At 59.0% G+C, this 25,762-nt stretch overlaps 2 protein-coding genes across 2 annotated transcripts; one reads left to right on the plus strand and one right to left on the minus strand.

The window, feature by feature from the left end:
• Nucleotides 1-5,913: 5,913 nt before the first annotated feature.
• Nucleotides 5,914-10,875, minus strand: NDUFS6 (NADH:ubiquinone oxidoreductase subunit S6). The gene is made up of 4 exons (XM_052659211.1): nt 10,727-10,875; nt 9,891-9,944; nt 6,826-6,948; nt 5,914-6,292 (listed from the first exon to the last, which is right to left on the minus strand). Exons 1-4 carry the CDS (start codon nt 10,856-10,858, stop codon nt 6,227-6,229), a joined length of 375 nt encoding a protein of 124 aa, XP_052515171.1. The 5' UTR covers nt 10,859-10,875; the 3' UTR covers nt 5,914-6,226.
• A 1,322-nt stretch (nt 10,876-12,197) lies between these two features.
• Nucleotides 12,198-13,327, plus strand: MRPL36 (mitochondrial ribosomal protein L36). The gene is made up of 2 exons (XM_052659248.1): nt 12,198-12,236; nt 12,594-13,327. The coding sequence occupies exon 2, from the start codon at nt 12,607-12,609 to the stop codon at nt 12,907-12,909; it is 303 nt and encodes a 100-aa protein (XP_052515208.1). The 5' UTR covers nt 12,198-12,236; nt 12,594-12,606; the 3' UTR covers nt 12,910-13,327.
• The last annotated feature ends 12,435 nt before the right edge of the window (nt 13,328-25,762 follow it).

The raw sequence follows: 25,762 nt of genomic DNA on the forward strand, positions 1-25,762 counted from the left end.
AGCCCCGGCCCGGGGCCGCTCTGGGGCTGCCTGTCACACCCACCCCAACCACCTCTTTGCTCTGGGTCATCCAATCCCGCTTCCAGGCCAGACTCACAGCCGAGCGCGGTCGCCTGGGGGCCCAGGGGTCGCCATGCTGTGTGAGTGGCGTGGCCCCTGCACCCGGGACGGCGGGGGGACGCGCTCCCCTGTGCTGCTCCACGCAGCTGGGGGCCTCAGACACACCACACCGAGGCCAGGAGGCCCTGCCAGGGGAGGGGAGGCAGGCCGGCCAGGCCTCGGCGCCGGGCGTGGAGGCCAGGGCAAAGTCCCTCCCAGTCCCCAGACACAGAGGGGAGCAGCGGGATGGCCCAGCCGCAGGGCGCACACCGCTCTGGGGTGCTGAGCCCACTGAGACAGCAGCCCATGGAACCCACACATGCCACTGCCTGGAGCAACTGCAGGAAGAGCTGCTCAGAGATGGGCTCAAACACTGGCGGTGCAAACAGCTCTGACGCGCGTCCGGTGGCCCGCGGGAGGCAGGGAAATAAAGCATCACCGAAAGGCGGCTGTGAGCCCCGGTCAGGAGCCAACCAGTGCCGAAGCTCTAAACGCGTCCACGAAGGGACAAGAGGGTGGCAGGGTGGGTTACGGGTTAGCTCTGCTGCCTACAGACACCCACCTGCGACGGGGAGGCCAGGGAGCCTGGGGCGGACATGCGCACTCTGCGTGCTTAACACAGCAGCCAACAGGCCCTACTGCAGGGCGCAGGGAGCTGCTCCGTTAGCTGGCAGCCGGGCTGGGAGGGGGTTCGGGGGAGAATGGACACACGTGCATACATGCCCAAGTCCCTTCCCTGTTCACCTGAAGCCGTCACAGCATCGTTAATCAGCTATACTCTTTTATTTTTATACGCGATGAAAAGTTAAAAAATAAAATCAAATATGTATATCTTCAAAAATATTACTCATTACGTAATAGAGAAAGTAGCGATATTAAAAAGAAAAAAAAAAGGAAACTTCACCTCAAACACGTGAATCAGGCAAGTTGAAAGTAGAACAAAGACCTGCCATCAGGAGGGCAGGGGGCTTCGGAATTGTCTCTGGTGTCATTTCAGGCGCCAGCTTGGATGGCGCCCTGGAAACGCCCAGGCCCCGGGCCAGCACCTGGCAGTCGCCTCCTGGGGAAGGACGGGACCATTGGGGCCCCACCCGCCTCCCCGTCGCGTGTGGGGCGCCAGGCCTGTGAGCCGTCTCAGACGCGGCAGCAAGGCTGGTCCCAGCTGTGGCCCTGCTGTCCGGGTCGGGCTGCTCCCCGGCTTCCGCCCGTCCTCTGCACACCTGGCCCTCAGAACCACTGCCCTGGGGCCCCATCCCCCCATTGACCCGGGCCAAGGGGCAGGCAGCACCCCACTGTCACAAAGGGCACGGACGCCTCGAGGAGCGCAGTGGCCCCGGGAGCTGGGCACAGAGAGCCGTCAGGGGAGACGTCCCACTGGTGTCACCAAAAGCCAGGGCCGGCTGCTCACCCATCACAGCCAGTGCTGGAGGGGCAGGTCGGTGGGAAAGGAACACCTGCTTCACTTTAGAGACCGGGAACCAGGGAGGAGGCCAGACTCCTGCTCAAAGGCCATTTCCCCACTGACGAGTGTGTGTGAGTCGCTCAGTCGTGTCCCACTCTTTGCAACCCCATAGACTGCACCCCGCCAGGCTCCTCCGTCCATGGGACTCTTCAGGCAAGAACACTGGAGTGGGTTGCCATGCCCTCCTCCAGGGGATCTTCCCGACCCAGGGATCGAACCCGGGTCTCCTGCACTGTAGGTGGGTTCTTTACCTTCTGAGCCACAGGGAAGACCGTCAGTGCTCCAAAGCTTATAGACTGAGGGGCGGGCTCGTGCAGAAACAGCTCAGGCGTCTTGAAACCTGTCAGCAGGGGTCTGACCAGCACCACCTGGATTGTTTTATGTAGTCAGTCTTCAGTTCCAGCATCAGTTTGTTTCAAACTTGAGACCAGTTCTCAGAATTGTGGTACCGTGCCTCCCTCATAGTTCAGTTGGTAAAGAATCCGCCTGCAATGCAGGAGACCCCGGTTCTATTCCTGGGTCGGGAAGATCCGCTGGAGAAGGGACAGGCTACCCACTCCCATATTCTTGGGCTTCCCTTGTGGCTCAGCTGGTAGAGAATCTGCCTGCAATGTGGCAGACCTGGGTTTGATCCCTGGGTTGGGAAGATCCCCTGGAGAAGGGAAAAGGTACCCACTCCAGTATCCTGGCCTGGAGAATTCCAGGTACTATACAGTCCATGGGGTCACAAAGTGTCAGACACAACTGAGTGACTTTCACGTCATGACTGATGTTGAAGCTGAAGTCCCAACACCTTGGCCACCTGATGGGAAGAGCTGACTCATTGGAAAAGCCCTTGGGAGGAGGGGATGACAGAGGGTGAGACGGTTGGACAGCACCACAAATTCAACGGACATGAATCGGAGCAAACTCCGGGAAACAGAGAACAGGGAAGCCTGGAGTGCTCCATGGGGTCTGCAAAGTCGGACGTGACTTAGCGACTGGACAGCGTCACGGCTACAGTCTGGTCACCATGTAGGTAACTTTCCCCACCTGGCGGGGGTTTCATTATCTGGAAGGCAGCTCACAGGACATAGCTCAGAGCATTACCTGTGGCCCTTGAGAGGGACCTGAAGGGCCTCGATCTGAACGACTAAACCACTGTTTTTGTGTCAGTTCTTCTTTGCATTTTTCTCACTTCTCTGACAGAGTTTCTCCTGTGCCTAGTTTTTCTACGGACAAAAGGCAGGTGGACTGGGTGGGCTGTCTGTCCTGGGAAGATCCCACAGGGTCCTGGCCCGCTTCACTGGGTCTGCCCCTCAGACCCTCAGGGGCACTCCTGGCAGAAGCCCCCCTTCCCCCCAGCCCCGTCCCCAGCCCCTGGAGCAGCAGCCGCAGGATGGGCCTCGCTTCTGCCCGCTTCCCGAGGCCCGGCGCAGGGGAGCAGGGTGCTCTGTGCACAGGATGGGCCTCGCTTCTGCCCCCTTCCCAAGGCCCGGCACGGGGGAGCAGTGTGCTCCGTGTCCCCTGCCCCGGGGGAGCCCCGGTTCAGGCTGCCCCGGAACCTCACCTTGGGGCCTCTGCAATGAAACCAGTTAAAAAGACACTAACCCACATCCAGTGAGTGCTGTGCTCACGACAAGGTCACGGGCAGAGGCAGACACGGTGACGCGCGTCTGGTCTCCACGCCCAGGACCTCGGCACCTAGAAGCCGGGCAGAGGCCCGGGAGGGGACACCTGTGTGCAGAGCACCATCTCCCGGTCGCTCCCAGCCAGGAGACGACGCGTTCCTGCCTGGACTCCCACAGCCGCCCGATCCTCAGAGGAGACTGAGACCCCCGTGGACGCCTGATGCTGTGGACGGGTCAAGCCCCACATCTACTGTTTCATACACACACCGGTGCAGGGCCTCACTGGGTAAACCAGGGCAGGGGAACAAAGGCCCTGGCCACCGTGACAGGGAATCTGATGGCAAGAAGGTGCAGTGACCGGCGGTCAGAGGCACTGGACAAACAGGTGATTCTCGGCTTGGCTGGATGGAGCAGGGTGGTGGGAGGTTTCATCAAGCTACTCAGGATGTCTGAAAATTTAAAAGCTTCTAAATCGCTTATCCTGGAATTTTCTAACAGCCTCAGACCATAGTTGACAGAGAACAGGGCCTCTGTGCACCCTCTCTCACGGTGGGCTTGGGGAAACCTAAGGAACATGGTCCCAGGCGGCCAGGGACAGCCGTGCACGCACAGGAGAGCTATCGCAGAAGCCACCCCCAGCCTGGCCTTGTGGCTCCTGGAACAGTCACGGGGCAGAGGCGGGGAGTAGGGCCCTGCAGGACAGCCCTGGGCATCAGCAGGGACCACAGCGCCTTAGGGGAGGCCCTAAGCCGGCGGCCTGCGCAGCTGCCCCTGCGCACACACCTGGACCGGCCTCGGGTGGGAACTCTGGACTAGTCACCCCCTGAAGGCCTGGGGCGACCCAAACCCTGCCCGTCGTGGGAGGGAGGCGCTGGGCTCACCAGGACATCACCTGGATCCCTGCCCTGGCCGCTGCGTGGGGTCCAGGGCTAACAGCAGGTAAGTCACCGGCTGTGCCCGCGGCACTGATTTTACAGGCTGGGATCTGAAGATGGCACTTACGATAGGCAAGCAGGGACCTTTTGTGTGACTGCAGGCACTCTGGGAAACCGAAGATGCTGGGTGCGTTTCTTCTCTGAAACCCCCAGCCCATGAGGATGGTCCTAGTCCCCATGAACATTTTTATATGGAAATAGAATATTTTAAAATTTTAAAACATGTTTAATATAAAAACCTCTAAGTACAGAAATTCAGAGGATATTAGAAATCACCCACATCACATTCCAAATGGCTTGTGGCTGTTGAAGAAGCTCCTTCAAGTGAGTTAAGCCTCCGGGAGAGATGGCGGATAGTTCTAAGGGGCTAAGTGTTGCCTGATCCATATCATTGGTTTTTAGTTTTAATGTGTCAGCACTTCAGGGGTGGTGAACACTTTCTGAGCGCGGTCACTGAAGGGAATCATGCGAAGCCTGCCTGTGCGTCCACAGCGGGAGGCCCCCTTAGGCACACACGTGTGTGGCAAGCCTGCCGTGATCGGGGGCACACTGGCCAGAGCTGAGAAGGCCCGGCCACGCTCCCTCTCCCCACGGCTGACTGCATCCGGTCTCCTTCCACTAGCTCACTGCAAAAACATTAACAGGAGCAGAGACCACAAACCAAGACGCAGGCGGGCTCAGCTACTCCAGGACTAGAGAATCGGCTCCAGACACACTTGTGAAGTTTCCCTAACTCTAACGTGTTTTAAGGGGACAGAAGTGGAGTTTTAACTGGAGTTGATTTAGCCTCTGCTGTGAAGTGACTCAGTCACACACACACCCACGTCTTTGTACTCATCCCCATCAGGGTTTATAGCAGGATCCTGAACGCAGTTCCCCGTACTGCACCCCAGGACCCCGCTGGTCCCCCATTTTACACACAGAGGCGTGAGTCAGTCACAGCCTCCTGACTCCCCCCTCCCCCCCACTCTGGTAACCACGTGCTCTCTGCCTGTTTCTGTTGGTGAAACACCCACACTAGTCTGGAGCGTTGACGAGTTGAGACAGAAGCCCTCTGCAGCCTGGCTGGGCCCCTCCCTGGGTCTACTGGGCGGGTCCTGAGCCTGAGCTGTGCCCTCCTGTGGGCCGGGAAACGTGGGCCACCCGCCACCCCGGTTCCCTCTGCATCCACTCCCGGCCGTGCTCCCCGCTCCAGGCCCCTTCTGGGTGAGACCCGTTCTCCAGTCATCTGAAACCAAGGCGCACCCGTCCCCGCTCAGGGCTCCGTGGCGCTCGCTCCAATGCAGGGAGACCCGGAGACGCCTCCACCACCCACGCCACCTGCCTCGAGACCCCCAGGGCCCTGACCTTACCCCCCCCGCCCCCACACCCCCGACGTGCTCGCACAGACAGCTCCGACTGGGCGAGCCTGGTGAGCACCCGTGCGTTTGGGGCGCATGAACCCCCCGTGAGCCCACTCGCGGCTGACAGCCCCCCACGCCGCAGGCTGGAGCCTCCCCTCCGTCAGGGTGCCCAGCGCCCCTGCCTCTGGAGCACTTACCGCCTCCAGCTTCCAGGGCTGAAGGGGACGCCGAGCCCTCCTGGGAACTCGGCCCGTGTGGTCACCGGTCCTTCCAACCGGAAGCTTAGTCTTGTTTCCTGCAGGCTCCGGGGGTTCCTTAACTTCTGCTTCATCGTCAGCATGCACCCAGGAGCATCTTTTCTCAGCAGCTTTGCTGGGCAGGTGCTCCCTCAGCTCAGGTAAACCCCCTCCCCCCCGTCCCTCCCCCCCTTCTCCTCTGGGTCCCGCCATCACCCACCACACCTGTCCTCTCCCCTTCTGATTTTATTTTTGTGGAACAATACATCATAACCATTAGCCTCTTAAATACACACAGAGTACTTAAATCAGTCCACACGTGACTGTTAACACCTTCAAACAGTACTTAACTTTCTGGGATTTCAGACCAGGCGGCCGAGGAGCGGGTGGGCCAGAGTGCCTGGCGGAGCTGAGCTGGCCCCAGCAGCCGGGTCCCTGGAGGGCTGGGCCTCAGTGACCGAGAGAGACGCGCTCAGCACGCTCGGGCCCTCCGGCACACCCTTCACTGGGACCCGGCAACGGCTCTGGCCACGAGGCCGCCCTAGTGGTGCTGCTGCCGGAACTGCAGGCCGCAGTAGCCGCACGTCCCCGTCTTCGTTTCCTTGTCCTGAAAGATTCAAAGGGAGAGCTGCCCTATTTCCGTCTCCCGCCTCCGTCGCTAGTCCACACTTGGTAGACGTCCGCCACTGAAGCCAGGCCCTGGAGACACACCGCCACCAGGGGAGCCGCGGGGCCGGACACGGGAGACGCCAGGTGGAGGCCCTGATGGGCCCGCTCCCCAGACGCGCCAGGGCCCCGGGCGCCCTGCCGTCAACAGTCCGCTTGGCCCCCACCCACCCTGCCTGCCCGTGAGGCAGGCGGCGTCCTGGGCAGGGGCCAGGAGGCCTGGAGCAGGGAGGTGCTGAGCAGAGGACCCCCTCGGGGCTGGGGTCGAGCCCGGACGGATCAGCAGGGATGGGGGGCTGCCCTGCCCGAGGGGGCGGCCCACCCCAAGTTCTACCCTGTCCTGGAAGCTCTGTGCATGCCCGCCCTCTGCTCAGCCCCAGTGGATGGCTTGTGCGCAGGGCCGAGCCGAGCGTGTGCAGCCAGCGGGGAGAGAACAGGACAGGGGCCGGGGCCAGGGTCCAGACAGCACGTTACCAGGTTTATGTACACTCGGGGGTGGCCCAGGGCCCCCCCGCCGCCGTCGCACGATATCACCCGACTCCCGACTTGGCTCACAGGCTGCTCCGCTATCAGATCAATGGCGAAGTTCTCGTTCACCTGGAACAAGACAGACAGGAGCGCTCACAGACAGGTACGAACCCCCGACATGCTCGCGGAATTCCAGTGCAGACCACCTCCACAGGCACGCACGGCGCGGCCGGCAAAGACGCTCTGCGCCTTCTCATTAAACGTCTACGCAGATCCTCAAAACACAGATAATTACATACATGCACACACGTGTTTAACTCTTCACTTGCATGTAATGACTCACCCACTGTTAACACCCTGCCCCACCCTCTTCTCTTCACACATAGGCACAAGCGCGCGCACACAAACACACAGAGCTGACCACACACACACACACATACACACAGAGAGCTGACCACATATACACACATGCACACACACGCCCTCCTCCTCCTGTCTTCGACCCCACGGCCACTTCAACACGGGGACCTGGTTCTGAGCTAACAGCTGGTTTGGCCCCAAGCAGGAAGTGGGACACTGAGCCCTTGGCTCAGGCCAAGGGCTGCTCCACAGGGCTGCCGGGGGCGTGGGGGACAGGAGGGACGATGGCATGGTAACTGCAAAGCACGGCGGCACAGCTGGGCCCAGAGCTGCTCCAAGCCCACTGGTTTTCTTACTGGAAGGAATCAATTTGTGATTTTTAAGCTGGTGGAGAAACGGCAAGGAGGCATCTCTCCTCTCTCCTGGGGGGCCGGCATCTCTTCATGCAGGACTCAGCCGGGAGAGCACCACCTGAGCTGACGGACCGGGACCTGCTCACCCGTGGCAGCCAGAACCGGAGCCAGACTCGCCAGGCTCAGCCCAGGGGAAGCCCCGCAGCGCGGGCAGCAGCCTGCCCAGCCCCTAGACTCGGATCGGATCTGAGGGAGCTGCTGCGTCCCGCCCCAGCTGACACACTCAGGGTCAAACACTGCCAGACCACCGCTTGAAGGCCACCCATCTCTGAGGTCCAAGGGTCACGGGGTCACACACAGTCAGCGGCGGGGTGCCCTCTCCCTTCCCAGACGTCCCTGGACACAAGTGCACAGAAGAGACCCTCAGCTGTAACGCGGCCCACAGCAACTGCGATCCCGGCCCTGGGAGTAACCGAGTGTCTGTTTGTAGCGATGGTGACAGGTGCCCCGCCTGGGGTCCCCGAGGCTCCCTGCCCCGCACACAGAACCCCAGCCGCACCCCAGGGCCCAGGACTGCAGTGAGGAGAAGGGAACGACGGCCCGTCTTTACAGGTGAAGGGGGAGGGGCGCCAAGTTTCGGTATTAAAATCTGAGCCTGGGAAGAGCACAGGCCTCCCGGTCCAGGAGCCAGGGGGAAGTGCAGAGCCCACCCGCCTGCGGCACCACGGCACCGAGCCCCCAGAGGAGGGGGACACTCCTGACTCGGGAAAGCGCTGTCGGCCTGGGCTGGGCTTGCCTGAAGCCCCCCAGGCTCCTCCTTCCAGAAAGGGGGCGAGGAGGAGGAAGTGCAGCCGGGCCACAGCACACGTGGCGCGCTGCCCCACTGTCTTCTGTGCCCCGGGCTCAGCACCCCTGCACCCCGGAGACAGCGTCCCCCAACGGCCACGCTCACCACCTCCTGGGCCCAGCAAACCCGCTGCCTGTCGGGCCGTGACGGCCGTCACTCGCGGGCAGGAAGCACTGGCCTCTGACTCCACGTGCGACCACAGGGCAGTGCAAACAGCTGTCGCCACAGGGGGACAGCTGGCCACACGGGCCCTCTGCCTCCCTGAGGTGACCCAGGACCACAGCAGGCCCCACTCCGTCCTCGCCTCTCCAGGAGGCCCGGCCCAGGCCAAGGGCCGGGGATTGCTGTGCAGACTCGCTGTGGCCACACGACTGCCCAAAAGCCACGCACGGGCACAGCCCGCCTTCCCGTGAAGGCGGCGCTACAGCCCAGTTCCTGCTCCCCACGGCCCTCAGCCTAAGTGCAGATCCGCTTCCTTTCTCAAAATGCAACCAAACTGTGGAGACAGTGAGTTGGGGGGTTGTCGGGGACTGTTGAGGGGGCGGGGGTGAAGAGGTGGTGCACAGGAGGGTGGGAGGGGCTCAGGCGGGGGCAGTGAAATACTCTGAGAGACACTGCAGTTTGGATATAAGACATTATGCGTTTGTCCAGAGCCACAGAACGTACTTCCCTGCTGGCTCAGCGGGTAAAGAGTCCACCTGCCAATCCCTGGGTTGGGAACATCCCGTCGAGAAGGAAATGGCTACCCGCTCCAGTGTTCTTGCCTGGAAAATCCCATGGACAGAGTCGTCTGGGGGCTACAGTCCACAGGGTCGCAAAGTTGGACATGACTGAGCAATAAGCCCAAGCCCAGCAGAAAGTGAAGCCGCTCAGTCGTGTCCGACTCTTTGTGACCCCGTGGACTGCAGCCCACCGGACTCTTTCATCCGTGGGACTTTCCAGGCAAGAACACTGGAGTGGGCTGCCACCTCCTTCTCCTGGAGATCTTCCTGACCCAGGGATTGAACCCGGGTCTCCCGCATTGTAGGCAGACGCTTTATTGTCCGAGCCACAGGGAAGCTTCCTAAGCACAACACAAAGAGTGAACCCAGAGGAAGCCTAAGACACAGACTTGAGTGAATCCCAGGGCCCAGCGCTTGGCACGTGCGCTAACGCAGGGAGCAGGGTCAGCCGAGAGGAGAGCAGCAGGGGCCCTGCTGGGGGGTGGACAGTAATGGGAACTCAGCGCTCTCTGTGTGGCCTTTCAATAAACCCAGATCTTTCAAAACAAGTCTCCTGGAAACCAGAAAAAGAGATTTAAATCTACCACACACCGAATTTTTCTTGCAAGAACAAAGCCTGAGAGACTTGCTGCACATCTTACATGGCCCCTGGACACTGCGGACCTTGGACAGGAACAGGCCCCGAGTCCCCAGGTGGGGCCCACAGCTCCCGCGCCTGCAGGAGGATTCTCACGTGGAGGTTACCACGGCCGCCTGGCAAGCCCTTCCTTCACCACACCTTTTCCTTACCTCTTTCTGACGACCTACAAATCGAACTCTCCTGTAGTCTTCATCGTCATAAACCTGAAAAGAAAAGGGGTGCTATTTACAACCCAATTCTGTACCTCTGTACCAATCATAGGCATTACAGAAAAAGGGTTTTCTTCATGTCAGGCCGTGCATATGACCACACTGAGGAGTTTCAGCGGGATTCCTAACATGACCACAGGCAGCAGTCCAAACGGGAAGAACCAGAGGAGAGAGGTCCCAGCGGAGGCGGACACGCTGGCCTTGCATCTGACAGGCCGCAGCACCCTTCCCCTCTGGACCTGCTGGGTGAGCTTCCACCTCACAAGTACTTACTCCCTCATCTCTGGAATCAGGGCCCTACCTAAGGCTGTGCTTCAGTAGGCAGCAGACCCTCGAGCTGTTAAACGTGCTACTTAACGGTACACAAACGTTAGATCTGACCCACGCGATCTGCGGTTTCTGACCCCGACGGAGGCTTCCCGCAGTAACCAAGGGGCGCCCCGGGGTGTCGGCCTAGTTTCGGAGCTCGCCGAGGCTCTCACGGTGAGGCCACAGCGGCTGCGAACGCCACGCGCCTCAGCCCCTGGGGACCCAACCCTGCGGATCCAGGGCCCGGGGACCCAGGGGGCCGCGACAGCAAAGGCTGCACCAAGGGTACGGGGGCCTACGGCCCCCAGCGGGGCTGGGCCGCGGGCCGCGGGAACCGGGGGCTGCGCTGCTGGCGACGGGCCCGCGAGCACCCGGCCGCCCGGCCGCGGGACCTGGGGGCCGGACCGGGGCTCCGCCCGCCTGGGCGCCCCGCGGGGAGGGCGCTGTCTGCGCCGCCGTGGCTATACCTGGCCGGTGTGCGTGACCTTCTCCCCGGTCGGCGAGGTCCGCACCCCGAAGCACCTGGCGCCCCCGGGCAGGCCGCGCGTCACCGCGCCGCCCCGGCCCAGGAGCCTCAGGAAGGTCGCCGCCGCCGCCATCTTGCCGGCTGACCTTCGACCCCGCGCGCCGACGCGCCGACGCACGCGCACGGCGCCCGCAGAGCCGGCTCCGCCGGGACGCAGCCGGGCCGGGGAGGCGCGCGTGCGCGGTGCGGCCGGCGGGCGCGGCGGCGGAGGGGCTCCGCCGGGCAAGGCGGGCGGCTGCGCGCCCGTAGCCTGGAGCGGCGGCCTCGCCTACCAGGGGCAGGGCCGGGAGGGTGGAAGCGGGAGGTGCAGTGCTTCCCTTTGACGGTAACGGATAATCCTGGGGAGGTACGTGTCAATTGTCGGTGAAGGCTGGACAAGCGTCCTTTCTTGGAGGAAACCCCTCAGGGCCGTCTGTGCAGAGAGCCGTCGGGAGATCAGCTCCAGCAGAGGTGTGGGTCGGCGGTGGCCTGCTGCAGGGTGGGGGCCACTGAGTGCAGCAGTGCATCATGGGACCTTCTGAAGGAGCTTGCCAGTATTTTCATTACCTCCACCATAGTTTGGGCTCAGGTCAAACAACAGGGAGGGAACAGCACCACCCATCAAGAGAAAATGGGATTAAAGATTTACTGAGCATGGCCCTGCCCATCAGAACCAGACCCAGTTTTCCCCAGTCAGTCTCCCATCAAGACCTTCCATAAGCCTCTTAGCCTTCTCCATCAGAGAGGGCTGAAAGTCACAATCACAAAAAAGTAACCAATCTGACCGCATGGACCACAGCCTTGTCTAGCTCAAAGAAACTATGAGCCATGCTATGTAGGGCCACCCAATATGGACACACAGGCCATGGTGGAGGGCTCTGACAAAACGTGGTCCAGTGGAGAAGGGAATGGCAAACCACTTCAGCAGTCTTGCCTTGAGAACCCCATGAATAGTATGAAAAGTCCCCACCAGCCAGGGACCCCCAAAACCTTTAGATGCCCTGTGGCCCACAAGGAGGACGGAGTCCCCAGGAAAAGCATGCAGGTGTGCGGTTTGATCCCCGGTGGGGAGTATTCTCTGGAGGGAGGCTGGCAACCCACTCCAGCATTCCTGCCTGGAGCATCCCATGGACAGAGGAGCCTGGAGGGCAGCAGTCCACGGGGCCGCACAGAGTCAGGCAGGACTGGAGGGACTTGGGCACACACGCGGGGAACGGGAAGGCCGGGTTGTAACGGGGAGGAGCAAGGCAGCCCACCGGGAAGTAACCCAACGACCTTCGGCCCCGCACTGACTTGGCTCCGCCTCTGTGCCCGGCCCCGCGGGGGCCCTCACGTGACCCCCGCCGCCATCTTCCTTGCTGGCGGACACTCCGAGCGGCGGCGTCCCCGTCCCACGGCGCAGGCGCGGCCCAGGGCGCAGGCGCACGGGCTAGGGACGCGCGCCACCGCCGAGCCGGGCGCGCTCTTCCCGGGTGAGTCCTGGGGTGCCGAGGGGGTCGGGAGGCGGCGGAAATTCGAAGCTCCAGGAGGGCGCACGCCGGGGACCCCTGGCCGCGATTTCCCCCGCTGAGCCGCGGGTGCGGGCCGGGCACCGTCCGGGAGCTCACGCCTTGTGCCCTGTGGACGCGGGCCTCGTGCGGCCCCGCGGCCGGGGACCCCGGACTCGGCGCCGGGGTCAGCGAGGGACCCCGTGCGCCTGGCCGCGCTCGTGTCCCCCCGGGGACACGCTGCCTCCCGGGCCCCGTGTCCTGAGCGCAGGGGCGCGGGGAGGGCGGTTTTCTCGGCCTCGCGAGCCACCGGCCACTGTGACAACTTCCTTCCGTCCCCAGGCCCAGCCACGACATGGCCACCGCCGTCCTAAGGAGAGCGGCCTCCGCCGTGGGCCCGCTGCTGCAGCTGGGGCGCCGCCCGCTGTCCGCGCTCGCCCCGGGCCCCCCGCGCGCCGGCCCTGCCGCCCGCGCGCCGCCCAGCCTGGTCGCCGCGCTCCTCACCGCGCGCCCGGCGCTCGGCCTGCAGCCCGCCCTGGGCTTCAAGACCAAGGGCGTCCTCAAGAAGCGCTGCAAGGGCTGCTACCTGGTGAAGCGGCGCGGGCGCTGGTTCATCTACTGCAAGACCGACCCGAAGCACAAGCAGAGGCAGCTGTAGAAGCCCTGCCCGGGGGGGAAGGCGCTGCCGCACGGCGAGGGCGATGGCGCGCGGACGCCGGCAGCCTTCCGGCGCGCAGACCCCCTGCGGCTCACGTCCTCGTGGCCCGGGATCCGACCAAGCCAGAGCCCCACCTGGGATCGGCGCCCTCTTACCTCCAGTGTGAACTCACCTGTGTTGATGCTCCGGCGGGCAGATGGGCGTCGGGTGGAGGGAAAGCTGGCTTCCTCCAGTCAGAGGGCGTGTTCTTCCGAGGCTGCCCTGTTTCTGCTCAGCCACCCCCGCTGCGGCCTGTGGATTGAGATTCATGCTCTCAGCATGCCTGCCTCCAGGGTGAGCGGGGAGGGCTGCATAACCATCTGTGGGTCACGGAAGAGTGAACTCGTTTATACCTACATAAATACATTTTGGACGTTGATTACATGTGTTTACCGTCCTTGGTCTGAGACTAGAAGCGTGTGTGCATACGTGTGTCCATGTGTGTGTGGGTGCTGTGTGCACAGGCATGCCCTTGTGAACTGCTGTGCACACTGCATGGGTGCGTATGCGTGCACACGTGTGTGCGCAGTGGGTGTGAACTGAGTCGGCAGAACTGCTCTGTGGACTCCACAGACTTTGACCTGGAGCCAGTGTCCGGGGTCCCCCGTGACAGGCTACCGTGGATGAATGTCTGAGTCGCTCCTCTCTGGGGCTCACTCGTCGCTATTTAAAGGTCAGAGCATGACTGGCTTCCTCCCAGTACCCAATGGACCAGCCCAACAGCCCCGCATCGCAGCCCGACCGGAAGATCAGCTGAGGCCAGGAGGCAGCAATCCGTGAAGACCCTCCAAGCACAGTGCGGACGCCGGGGGAAGGAAGGAAGACACTAGACAGGCTTGCCTGGCAGGTGCACTCCACACCTGGTGGCAACAGCTGTTTCTCTCCTGCTCTGCTTCCCTGACACCCCTCCGTCTGCTCCCCCTGACACCCCTCCGTCTGCTCCCCCTGACACCCCTCCGTCTGCTCCCCCTGACACCCCTCCGTCTGCTCCCCCTGACACCCCTCCGTCTGCTCCGTGAAGTCCAGGAGTCAGTGGCTTCATGAGTACGTACATCAGCACCGCCCTCCAATGGGAAGAGCATCAGATCCCCCAGGCTGGCGTGGCCTTGCCTCCCTCCTGCTGCAGAGCGGCCACCCCATGCCCGGCTCTCGGTCCCCGAGGGGAGCCAGTCCCGGCCCCGGGGTTCCGAGTCCAGGGTGCAGCGTCCCACGTCTCAGGGTGGCGCCCTCCGTGCTGAGGTCACGGTCCTGCCCTGCTGCTCCCCTCTAAGAAGTGCAACCTTGGGGGGTCCAGGGTTTCCTTACATTACCAGCCAGGAGCCAGGCCCGAGGTCCCAGTCAGTGACCTCCCCAGAAGGTGTGGACACGTCCCTCTCGCTGCCCTCAGCCACCCAGGGCAAGGGTTCCCGTCACCACATCCTATGGAGCAAGACAGGGGCCCCATGCGTGAGAGCCACACAGCAGGGTAAAGGTCTCAGGTGCCAGAAAGAGCATCCCTGGAGAAGGGCCACATGAGCTGACGACGATGGGTGGAAGGCGTGAACAGGCGCGTGTCCAGGCGGCCCTGTAGAGACGTGGGCGTACCACCGGTAACCAGGAAACAAGACAAACATGCAGGGCACGCCTGCCCATCAGATTTGCAGACGTTAAGAAGCACATTACCCAGGTGGGACCCACAAACAGAGCTTCCCATTAACTACAGGTAGTGGTGTCTCCAGACACCCGGCAACTCTTATGTGTAAAACACACGTTCATCCTGACTGCACTCGGCGTCATCTCAGTGAAATACTCGCACACACAGGAATCCATAGGGCTGCGCTTACCAGGGCAGAAAAAAACAGTCGAAGGCTCTGCCGGGGGTGGATGGTCAAGCCGATCATGACGTGGTCCCAGGAGGTTAGGTCACGCAGCCCTGAGATAAATGATGGCTCTCCGAGCTGTGACGAACGCCAGCCCCAGGTTTCTGATTATTAAGTATATAAAGAAAACTGGACGTCGGGTAAGCTCTTAGAAATGTGTACGTGTGTTTTCCAAGTAAAAATGTTTGGGAAACGGTGTAAGAGGCTCTGGGACAATGCACACCAAAACAGCAGTTTCTGCAGTTCTTGGGGAGGGTGGGATGGGATGGGAATGGAGGTTTACTTTTCGGTGTAGGTTTTCTTAAGGAATTAGGTTCATATCTTACTTTGATAAGTGGTATCTAGGAGGAAAATGTAAACTTCTGTGAACAATCTGCTTACTGAAAAGAATGAGCCAGAAAGATGGAGAGAGAAAAAGTGACCCTCGGCCTCTGCAGGCACCTCCTGTCCCCAGCCGATCACCCAGGGGGCTCCGTCGGTCAGGGTTAATGTGTCTATGGGCTGATGCCATGACCGCCTGGAGTCCGAGCTCCCAGGTCTCCCTGAAGCAGGATGACGGCCAGCTGTCCACGCGGGGCCTGCCGCTCCCCTCCCCTCAGTGCGGCCAGGACGCGCTCGCCTTTCCAGGCTTCCCCTGACATCAGTGAGCAGCCACGCGGAGCCGACCCATGGCTGCAGGCACCTGCTTGCGTTTAAGACTTTCCAACCTCAGTCTCCTTGGAGGGCTGTGGGGTCCCCGGAGCATAAGCCCCAGAAGTTGGAACCCAGTAAAATTCATTCTGAGCATTTCTTCTGTTTTCGTTGAAACACATGACATTATATTAGTTTCAGATGTACAACATTAAGATTCAGTATTTGTGTATATTGCGAAACAGTCACCACAATGGCCTAGTTAACACAGTCACCGCATGTAGTTACAGAGACTTTTCCTTGCCCTGGGAACTTCTAATCTTAAGCAACTTTCAATCGGAACTTGGTACCCTTTCTTTTGGGGCCTCCCTGGTAGCTCAGACTAAATCAATCTGCCTGCAATGCAGGAGACCTGGGTTCAATCCCTTGTTTGGGAAGATCTTCTGGAGGAAGGCCTGGCAACCCACTCCACTCTTCTTGCCTGAAGAATTCCATGGACAGAGGAGCCTCGCAGGTTCTAGTCTGTGGGGTCACAAAGAGTCAGACAGGACTCAGCGACTAAAGGCCAACATTGGACACTTGGCTTGATTCCGCATCTCCATTCTTGGGAGTAAAGCTGCATAGGGATGCAGAGTCCCTTTCAAGTTAGTATTTTTGTTTTCTTTGGATAAACACCCAGAAGTGGAGTTAATCCATCATAAGGTAGTTCTGCTCTTAATTTTTCAAGGGCCTTCCATGCTCTTTTCCCCTTCTGTACTTCTTTAATCTTAAAAGAGGAAGTGAGAACTTCCTTAGCTGTCCAGTGGTTAAGAATCTGCCTGTCAGCGCAGGGGACATGGGTTCAATCCCTGGTCCCGGAAGGTTCTGCAAGCTTGAGAGCAGCTAAGCCCCCATGCTGCACATCCGGAAGTCCGGAGCCCAGAGCTGTGCGTCCCGACGGGAGAAGGGGCCGCAGTGGTGAGAAGCCCCCGCTTACCCAGACTGGAGAGAGCCCACACAGAGCAGCGAAGACCCAGCGCGGCCGGAAAAGTCTGAGTTAGTACGGAAACAGAAAGAAGTTAAAGAGCACACAAGAGCTAGAGGGGGGGCGACAGGGGGAGGCGTGGGAGGGAGTCAAGCGGGAGGGCTGTAGGCACACTTACGGCTGGCTCACACTGCTGTGTGCAGAGACCAACTCGGCGCTGCGAAGCAGTTACCCTCCAATTAGAAGTGAAAACTAAAGCGCAGTAAAGGGGACCGTGGTTTCTGCCCGTCCCCGGCTTGGACTGTCCTCTCTGCCGACTGACATCTATTTCTTTATCAAATCACACAGCAGGCGGTTGTTTGGGAAGTTTCCTTCCATCTTCTGGCTTCTCCCAGTGAGGACCCCATCCTTCCTCCTGCAGGCACTTGGGCTGTTTTTGGCTTTTTGTGGTTGCTGCAAAATTTAAATCTTGAAACAACGGGCTCTCCCTAAACGCAAAATGTGAAGTCTTAAGAACTCACTGAATCATTTTTTTCATCATGATAAAGGAATTTATTCTTTGGGAAAAATGAGAAAAAGATCTGTTTTCAGAGTAAAATCCTTCCCCTGACACAGCAGCTCTCTGGCTGTTCTTTGGAGAGGCCGGGTGAGCAGCTGTTGGGTTGTGTTTTCTTCTTGTGCCTATGAGCTGAACAGCTTTACAGAGTCCCCCCTGGTTCATTCCAAATGGGTACAAGTTTAAGATGGAAAGTAAGGAAGGAAAGAACTTACTCCATTCATTGTTTATCAAGGGATCCTGACTAGAAGCCAAGATGATTTAGGGGCAAAAATGGGAGTGTCACTTCCCTGGGCTGCTAACAAACTCTCCACCTTGGTGGCTCCAAGCAACAGAAATGCGTTCTCACCCCCTAGTCCAGGACCGCCTCATCGCGACATCCCTAGCTCCACGATGTCGGCAAAGACCCTGTTTCCAGTAGGGTCGCATTCTCGGGTTTTAAAGACGTAGCTGTGGCAGGAGGTGCTGTTTGATTCACTACAAGTGGCATCGAAGATTTTTGAAAACAGTTTTCACTTAAATTACTCATCGGTACTGGATGATGTATTCAAACTGTTCAACACGCACAAAGATGCCTGAGACGCAGTGCTGGTCTCTCTCTCCAACTCAGTCCCAGGCTCTCGCCCCGGTAGCAAGCTTGACCCTCCTTTAAGTCCTGAGAATCTGCAAGCAAGTCCTGCAGCTCCTGGGCCTGCCCTGTTTCCATCACTGCCCTAAAGTCGAGGGCACCTGGACAGTGGCCCGTGTCAGCAGCCGCGGGGCGCCCTCCCGTCCCCAGGCGGCTCTGCCCCAGCGTCTTCAGCAGGCTAATGCAGGATGTGGAAGTGTTGTTTTCAGTTCAGGGCATTTTGCTGCCTCTGTTTGAATTTTCTTCTTTTACTTTTCTGCTGTGTAAGGCATTTTGTCCTGTTTTGTAATTGGTGGTGGTGATTTCCAATGAGAGATCAGTTATTTTTCCTTCCAGGTTCATTTTTCAGTTTTAAAAAGCACAGGAAAAAAAATGGGAAATTGACAGAACAAACAGCGCTGTGTTGCAAGAGTAGTTGGGGGTGGCTGTGCGGTGCCAAAACGGGAAGAAAGCTCTCCGGAAGCCAGCTCTGGCCAGCCTCTGGGACCCAGGCAACCAGCTCCCGCGTGGGAGCTCAGACAGATTCCTCGTCTGGCTGGCATCGTGAAAGATTCACTGCCTTCTCCCCAGAAAGTGATGCACGTTCTTCCTTAGACAGCGATGCCGTTACACTAAGCACAATCCGGATCGCAGCGCAGAAACACCGGCAGCTCACTTCAGTCTTTCGGGAAGTCCAGAGTGCGGCTTTCCCCTAAGACTTCTGTCTAAAGGCACAACGATTCTCTCAGTAGTTGATGATACGGAGTCACCTATTCTAAAATGAAGCCAGTTTTTCACTTATAACTTTTATTGGTGTAACCACCTAGCTTGTCGTCTGAGATGATAGAATCAAGGCGTCTTCTCGGGTAACTGAGTCAAGCTTCGTGGCTGATCCCTTATTTGTCCACTTCTGCATTGTGTCCTGGGCCAGACACTTGGTAGGTGTTGGGATCCATGCGTGGCAGTCGTCCTGTCTGATAGCCTGACAATATGAATCAGCTGTATATTGTCTCCACTGCAAGGGACAGAGGCTCGAAATAGCACACACACGTAAGCGACGTGCCAGCGTCCCGCCCACGCACGTGGAGAAAGGCCATCAGAAGGGCACTGCGGGCTATTAGGGCAGCTGTCTCTTTCTGGCCTCTCGTTACCCATAATTCTTGGTGCTTGATTTCTATTCTAACGGCAAACTCTTGACACACTATGGTGGCTGGAGCTCCAGCTATTAGGTCCAACATTCCAGGCAGTCAAGGAGGGGAAGGGTTAGAGCACAAACTGAACACCAGCTGCCCCCTGTCCTCATCCCTTTCATCCTTTTAAGCAACTTTCCCCAATTCACCCAGCAATTTTGCTTACGTGCTAGAAACTGCCCTGGGTGCAGAGGAGGAGGAGGAATCCTGCCTGCAGCCGCATACAGGGCTCTACTGCCCAGAGAGGCGGGCAGAGGGGCAGAACGCCTGGGGCAGAGGCTGGGCTGGTCCCACTGCCCAGGTCCCCTCCCCAGAACCCAGGGAGGCGGGCAGAGGGGCAGAACGCCTGGGGCAGAGGCTGGGCTGGTCCCACTGCCCAGGTCCCCTCCCCAGAACCCAGGGAGGCGAGCAGAGGGGCAGAACGCCTGGGGCAGAGGCTGGGCTGGTCCCACGTGTGCTCGGGGTGGGTGGCGAGCACAGGCTCCCAGGGGTGGGGCAGGGGAGCAGGGGCAGACTGGAGGGAGCTGAGGGTGGCCCGGGGGCTCTGCCCAGGCCAGGCGGAGGCAGGGGGACAGATCTGAGAATCGAGGACGTCCCCACCCCGTCCAAATGAGGGAGTGAGGCACCACAGGAGCAGGCAGGACCTCGGTGAGAGGGCGACAGGGTGACAGCCCCCAGTGGCAGGCAGGGGAGGACGTGTGACTCCAAGTTCAGTTGATACCGTGAGAAGCAGTTTTACGTGGCACAGCCTTCCCGCTGCCCAGCTGTCAGGGAACGGTTCAGATCAAGACCCTAAGCCCGCACCTCGAGCCTTGGCCGAGGCTGTGTCCCTGCGTGGGGATAAACTCCATGGGTTGGTGGGAAACATGGGGCATCCGCAGCCGCAAGGGAGCCGTCTGTGGGTGTGGACACGGGGCACCGGTCAGCAGGGCAGACAGACCCCTGCCTGGGCGTCTCTGTGAGTCGGGTGGCTGCCGGGGGCCAGCATGAGGAACTCCGCCCATGGCAAAGGTCATGAGGAAGGAGGCTTGGCATACGCAAAGGCGTGATCGAGCCTCAGGAAACCCCCTGTTCCCGAGCATCCAACCCCAAAACCAGAGTCTGTTTTATGCTCTCACCTACACCTCTGACTTTACGGGGGGCTCTCCCCCATCACCATTTCTCTCGGAGAAGGAGGTAACTTGCAACTCCAGTTAATAAAAATTCCTGGGCGTGACAAGAGTGTTTCAACTTAGAAATTCCTCTGGAGGTCCTCTAGCCTCCCTGATCAGGTTCATCAGGCCACATGTGATTGTTTACAGCCTCCCAACCTTGCAAGGCATGAGATGCTTTAAAACTTTCTAAATACAGACACTTTTGAGAAGTTAGAAAATTATTAGTATAGTATAGTGGGTTGATTAGAAATTATATTGGTGAAGGGTTTTTTCATTTGTCCTTCCAATAATTACTGCTAATTCCATGCCCTGGGTGTGACAAGGGTGTCTCAGGTCAAACCTCTCTGCTGACAGACTAGCTTGTGTGACAGCCTCTCAGCCATAAACAGCACAGAGACTTTGGAGTATTTTGAAAATCTTAAATTAGCATAGGGCTTTTCTCATTGTTGAGTCAATGATTGCCGCCAGGCCTCCATATCCTTAGGCACCTGGGAATATATTAATCAATGTATTTGGAATATAGAAAAGGAAATATAGTAGTTTTTGATGTTAGCAATACTAGACTTTTTGAGTTAATGGATTTTCTCTTTTATTATAGACCACTGTACTTTGCTGTAAATCACTGTGTCCTTGCTATGCAAAAATGTAACTTTATCACTATCTTAAGACTAAATAGATCTTAAGGGGAACATTGGTCAAGGGTTTACATTTGTTGAGCCAATATTTGCTGCTAAATCCCCATATTCCCTGCCCTTATAATGAATATAACTAGCATATAGGAAAAATAAGTATTAACCTTTAAGATTAATCATGTTAAACTTTAGGCTAAGTAAATTCCTTTCCTAGTTGTAACTCACTACACCCTCACCCTATAGGAATGCAACTTTATTTGGAGGGTGGCGCCTGATTTAAGAAAAAATCACCCGTGGGAAAATAAGTTTTCTGGTTAACTGACCGGAATCAGAAAGGGCCATAAAATGTCAGCAGGTTTCATGGCCAGAAGATGATGTCAAACCCATAAGACCTTTGTATAATTTTATATGAAGCACCTGATTGTGACAAGGGTCAGGTCTGCTGACCCCCGCGTGACTCTGTTTTCATCCCTATGTATAATATAAAGGTATATAAACAAACCTGAAAAATAAAGAAATCGGGTCAGTTTCTGGAAAGACTGATTCCCCCGTGTCGTTTCTTTCTTGCTCCCCGTTTTTCTGGCTGAATTTCCGTCTGGAGCGTGGATGCTGTTCCACGTAAACCAAGTTATTCAGCCTCTTTTTCTCCACGAATGTTCCTACTACCCTATCCGTTTCTAGTCTCTCTCTATATCTGTAATTAAGATTTTTCCTCCGTCCCCACCTTCGAATCACCCTGGATCCACCGGGGCTGGACCCCAGCAGGTGGCAGCCTGGATAGTTGCAGAATCAGCCCCGAGTAGGGGACACGGTGGTCCCGGCAGAGCCGCAAAGTGCAGTTTGTGGTCTGGGGCTTCCGGGGCCTCCGATGGGGCCATGGGAACAGGAAGCCTGAGCCTCAGTGAACAGGATCCAGGGTGCGTGCGTGGGAGGCGAGATGGTCTGGTCGCGTGGAGGGGCAGACATGTGTCTCCCCGCTCTGGAAACGGCCTTGGTGACCGGCATGGCCCGGTGAAGGGGGACCCAGTGCCACCTCTGCCCAGGCCTGGAGGGGCAGTGCCTGGGGTTGGGAGGTGAGGGGGGCCCCTCCGGCCACCACAGGAGGGACACGGGATGCAGGGGGCGGGGCAGGGGCCCGGGGCCCCCAGGAGCTGGTGCGGCAGGGGTGCCACCTAGACTCTGTAGGTTCTGGGGGCTAGGAGGGTTTCTGGGTCTGGGGTCCCAAGCAGTCGCTCTCTGCAGAGACCCTCAGCTGGCTCTGCAGCTGCAGCGGGTGCCCGTGGTGACCGCCTGACCACCCAGAGAGCTGGCCGCCGAGACAGCACATGGGGCAGGCAGGTGGTGAGCCCCGGCAGGGGCAGGCACTGGCCTGGACGTCTGACGAGCAGGCCCCCGCGGATGGGACGAGCTTGCAAGCCATGGCCTCTGAGTCCCGTGGGTCACCCTCCCGCTGTGGGCGGGCCTCACCCGACCAGGGCAAGGCCTGGGAGCCAAGTCCACTGGCCCCGAGAAGAAGGCACTCAGCCCAAGACCGATGCAGACGCCCTGCCAGAGTCCCCAGCCTGCAGGTGTGGACGTGGCGGGAACGTCACACCTCCCCAAGGTCCCTGCAAGCCGGCTGCCCTTGGTCTCCAGACTTGGGCCCCCAGCTCTCACAGGCCAGCTCCTAGACAGCATCCTTCTGAGTCCATTTCTCTGGACGGCCTGTCTAAGTCCTTTCAAACCGTGTAACAGAGACCCACAAGCAGTGGCCTGTGGACAGCAGACGCTAATTTCTCAGTTCAGGAGGCCCAGGGTCAGACTCTGGCCAGAGTGTCCTCCCAGAGACCCAGCTCCTCCAGGCATCTCCTGGACACTGCCCTGGGAGCCTTCAGTGGCCATGTAACAAGATCAGCAAGGCTGGCGGATGGACGCTGCTCAGGGGGGAGGTGGGTGAGAAGCCCAGGGGTCAGTCTGGCCAGCCAGCTGCCCGTGTGAGATGAGAGGACTCCACCACGGCCACGGTTGGGGAGACCCCGACCGAGAGGGAGACCAGAGGCGCAAACCACGTGAGAGCACGGAGCTGTGGAGACAGAAGGCCGGTGCGCTGCGGGAGGACCGACCGGACGCCCTTGGCCCCCTGACCCCGCCTGGAAGCCCTTGCCCCACCGTGGCGGTCAGAGGCGGGGCTTTGGGGGAGCACGCTTAGACAGGGTGACGAAGGTGGGGCTCTGGAGCCCCGACATGCTGCCTGGTGTGTGGAGGCCCCAGGGAGCTCGTGCTCCGCTCTGTGGGGACACGGCAGGAAGGTGGCCTCCGCAGGCCTGGGGAGAGCCCACTGACACCTTGGTCTCGGGTGTCCAGCCCCCAGGACTGTAAGCAAAAAACGCCTGTCACTGAAGCTGCACATCTGGGGTGCCGGGAGGCCCGTCTGAGCTAGAATAGCAGACAGGTGAGCCCAGGTCCTCTGTGTGAACTCCAGATGCGCCTAGGTGCTGGCTGCCAGCAACCCTGTCAGGTCCAGCCCCAGCTTCATGCCGCCGCTGCACACAGACCCGGGGGGTCATTGAAGAGTCATCGTCACCTTCATCCCCTCGGGGGCGTGGAAGCCCCCACCCCTGTGCACGGAGAGGTGGGTCCACTTCCCCGAGAGCCTTTTGTCCCTCCTGCCCAGGCACCCCCGCCCCTGGCCGGCCGCAGCCTCAGATGGAGGCCTCAGAGGCCATCTTCTCATGGGTCTGCCATGAACTTGCAAGGGTTTTTAAGGCGAAAGCTCTCCTCCTCCTTCTCCTCCTTGGAACACACCAGACTTGGAGATATTTGCTCAGAGCATGGAGACGGGTGGCTTAGCACCCCGGGGAGCTCAGCACCCAGGAGAAGTCCGATGAGTGTCCCCACCTCCCTTTTAAACCAAGTTCCTGCAGAGGGTTCGCCGTGCACGTTTGCAGACAAGATCCAGCCAGACTCCCCAGTCTCACTCTCTTTTCTAATAAAACAGCGTAAAGTAGGATTTATTTACATAAAGCAGTGATCCGTGAAGGTTACCATAACACCCAGGGACCATATTAACCGCTTGAGTGGAATTCATTAGAAATTAACTACCACTTAAATTAATTTCAGCGCAGTCACAGGCCGTAATAGCAGGTGAGGACCGTCCATCAGCTGAGCTGACAGCGGACCTGCCACTGCTGATATTTATAGGTGGGAGCCGGGCAGGAAGCAGGCGCCCTGGGCCCGACTCGAGCCCCAGAGAAGGCGCTACGAGGTGGGGAGTCCACTTACTAAGGCCTCAGCCTCACTAGCCCAGTCTTCCCAGCTGGACCTGAGGCCACGTGAAGAGCCCGCAACCCTATGACTTGTAAACAGCAGTGACTGCTGAGAAGCCTCCTCGTGAGGTGTCCTCGCGAGCTGAGCCTACGAGGGCAGGCGGGCTTTCCCCAGAGCCCAGAGCCCAGAGCCCAGAGCCCAGGTTCTGATTCCTGCTCAGGACCACCCACAGGGACTTCCAGTGGCTCAGTCACCTTAGGGGAGACTTCTGATGACGCGGAGGCCCACTGAGGCTCCTTTGAAGGCATGGCGTGTGCACGCGCGCACGTGTGTGGTGTACATGTGTGCAGTGTGTTTGCATGTGTGGATGTTGTGTGTGCGCATATGTATGGTGTCTGCATGTGCCAGTGGTGTGTGCACATGTGTGTGCTCATGTGTGTGTGCGCATGTGTGCGCTGTGTTTCCATGTGTGGTGTGTGCGCACACACAGGGAGTCTGCGTGCATTGTGTACATAAGTGTACATGTGTGTTCATGTGTGTGCTGTGTTTCCATGTGTGATGTTTGCATTTATGGAGCCTACATGCACATGTGTGTACATGTATGTGTTCGTGCATGGGCCCTTCCCATGCATGACATGTGCCTATGTGTGTGCACGCGTGTAGTGTGTGTGCACAGGGAGCCTGCATGTGTGTGCTTGCATGTGCATGTGTGCTCATGTGTGTGGTGTGTTTCCATGTGCGGTGTGTGCCTATATGTGTGTTCACATGTGTGGTGTGTTTGCACATGTAGGGAGCCTGCATGCATGTGTGTACATGTGTGTGCTGATCTGAATTACAAGGCCAAAGGAAACCGCTCTGCCTGCTGGGGCTGCACCCCTCAGGGTGTTGACGGAGGTGAGCAGCTGAGGTCTGGCGCTGAGGACCACGCAGGCGGGTCCCAGGGTCCACTGTCCAGCTTTGGGTCTGTCAGGCCACCTGTAGTGTCCCTCGGGGACAGTTCTGAGACAAGGGTCAGATGCCCCATTTGGACGAAGTTGAGTGAGCTTCTCTGGGGACCAAGGCCCCAGCACCTGTCTGTCCCCTCCCCTCCAGACCAGAAAGCTGAGTGGTGGCCAGGCCGTGGCCTAGAAGGGGATTGGGCTGAGGGCCAGGGGGGAAGGCCCCCTGAAGACCCCCCAGCAAGACCACCAGGGACTCTGGGCTGGGAGGGCTGCAGCTCGGCCCCAGGGCAGGCAGTTGGAGACCTAGTTCTCAGAAGGGGAAACCTCCAGGTTTAGCTCCCAACCGGAGCAGCCCTTCGCTGGGGCTGCCCCAGCTTCCTCCGGAAAGAGCAGGTGGGCATCGCTCCAAGCTAGAACGAGAGGTAGACACACCCACAAGAGAGGAAGGCACACCCACAGGAGACGTGGACACACCCACAGGAGACAGCCAAGGTTAGGCGGGGCACAAACTGCTGGGGCCTCTGGGCCTTGGGAGCGAGAGGAGCAGGGAGAGAAAAAACCCCCCACCCCTGCCTGCACCGTCTCCCGCCTAGACCCCTTCCTCGTCTGGTAGGGTCTGATTCCCCGTGGTTATGATCGGCCTGGACTGTGTGTTCCTCTTAATGCAGAGTTGTTTTCTAAGCCTGCAATTCTGCAAACTGGAAAACAGCAGATAGCCCGAGGCACCCAGAATAATGCTGGTGTCGCACGTTAAGAAACATATTTGTTCCGTGCCCTCTGAGGACAAATGATAGACATGTAAAAACGTCCCCCGCTTTCCTTCCTGGAATACTTAGTTCAGAATTAACTTCTGTCAAGGAAACACGGCCTCGGCCCCCGCACCGTGGTATTTCCCAGGGCTTCTGTCTTCCCGGGAAAATGCTGCTCGCTGTTTGACACCCGCGATTACAAGTTTACAGAACCTGCGTGCACTCCTGCGGCTGCTGCTGTTTCTCTTTGGGAAAAGCCGCTCATTACAAGCACACAGAAGCTCTC

This window comes from Budorcas taxicolor, chromosome 20 (genome assembly GCF_023091745.1).
Source record: "Budorcas taxicolor isolate Tak-1 chromosome 20, Takin1.1, whole genome shotgun sequence".
NCBI lineage: Eukaryota > Metazoa > Chordata > Mammalia > Artiodactyla > Bovidae > Budorcas > Budorcas taxicolor.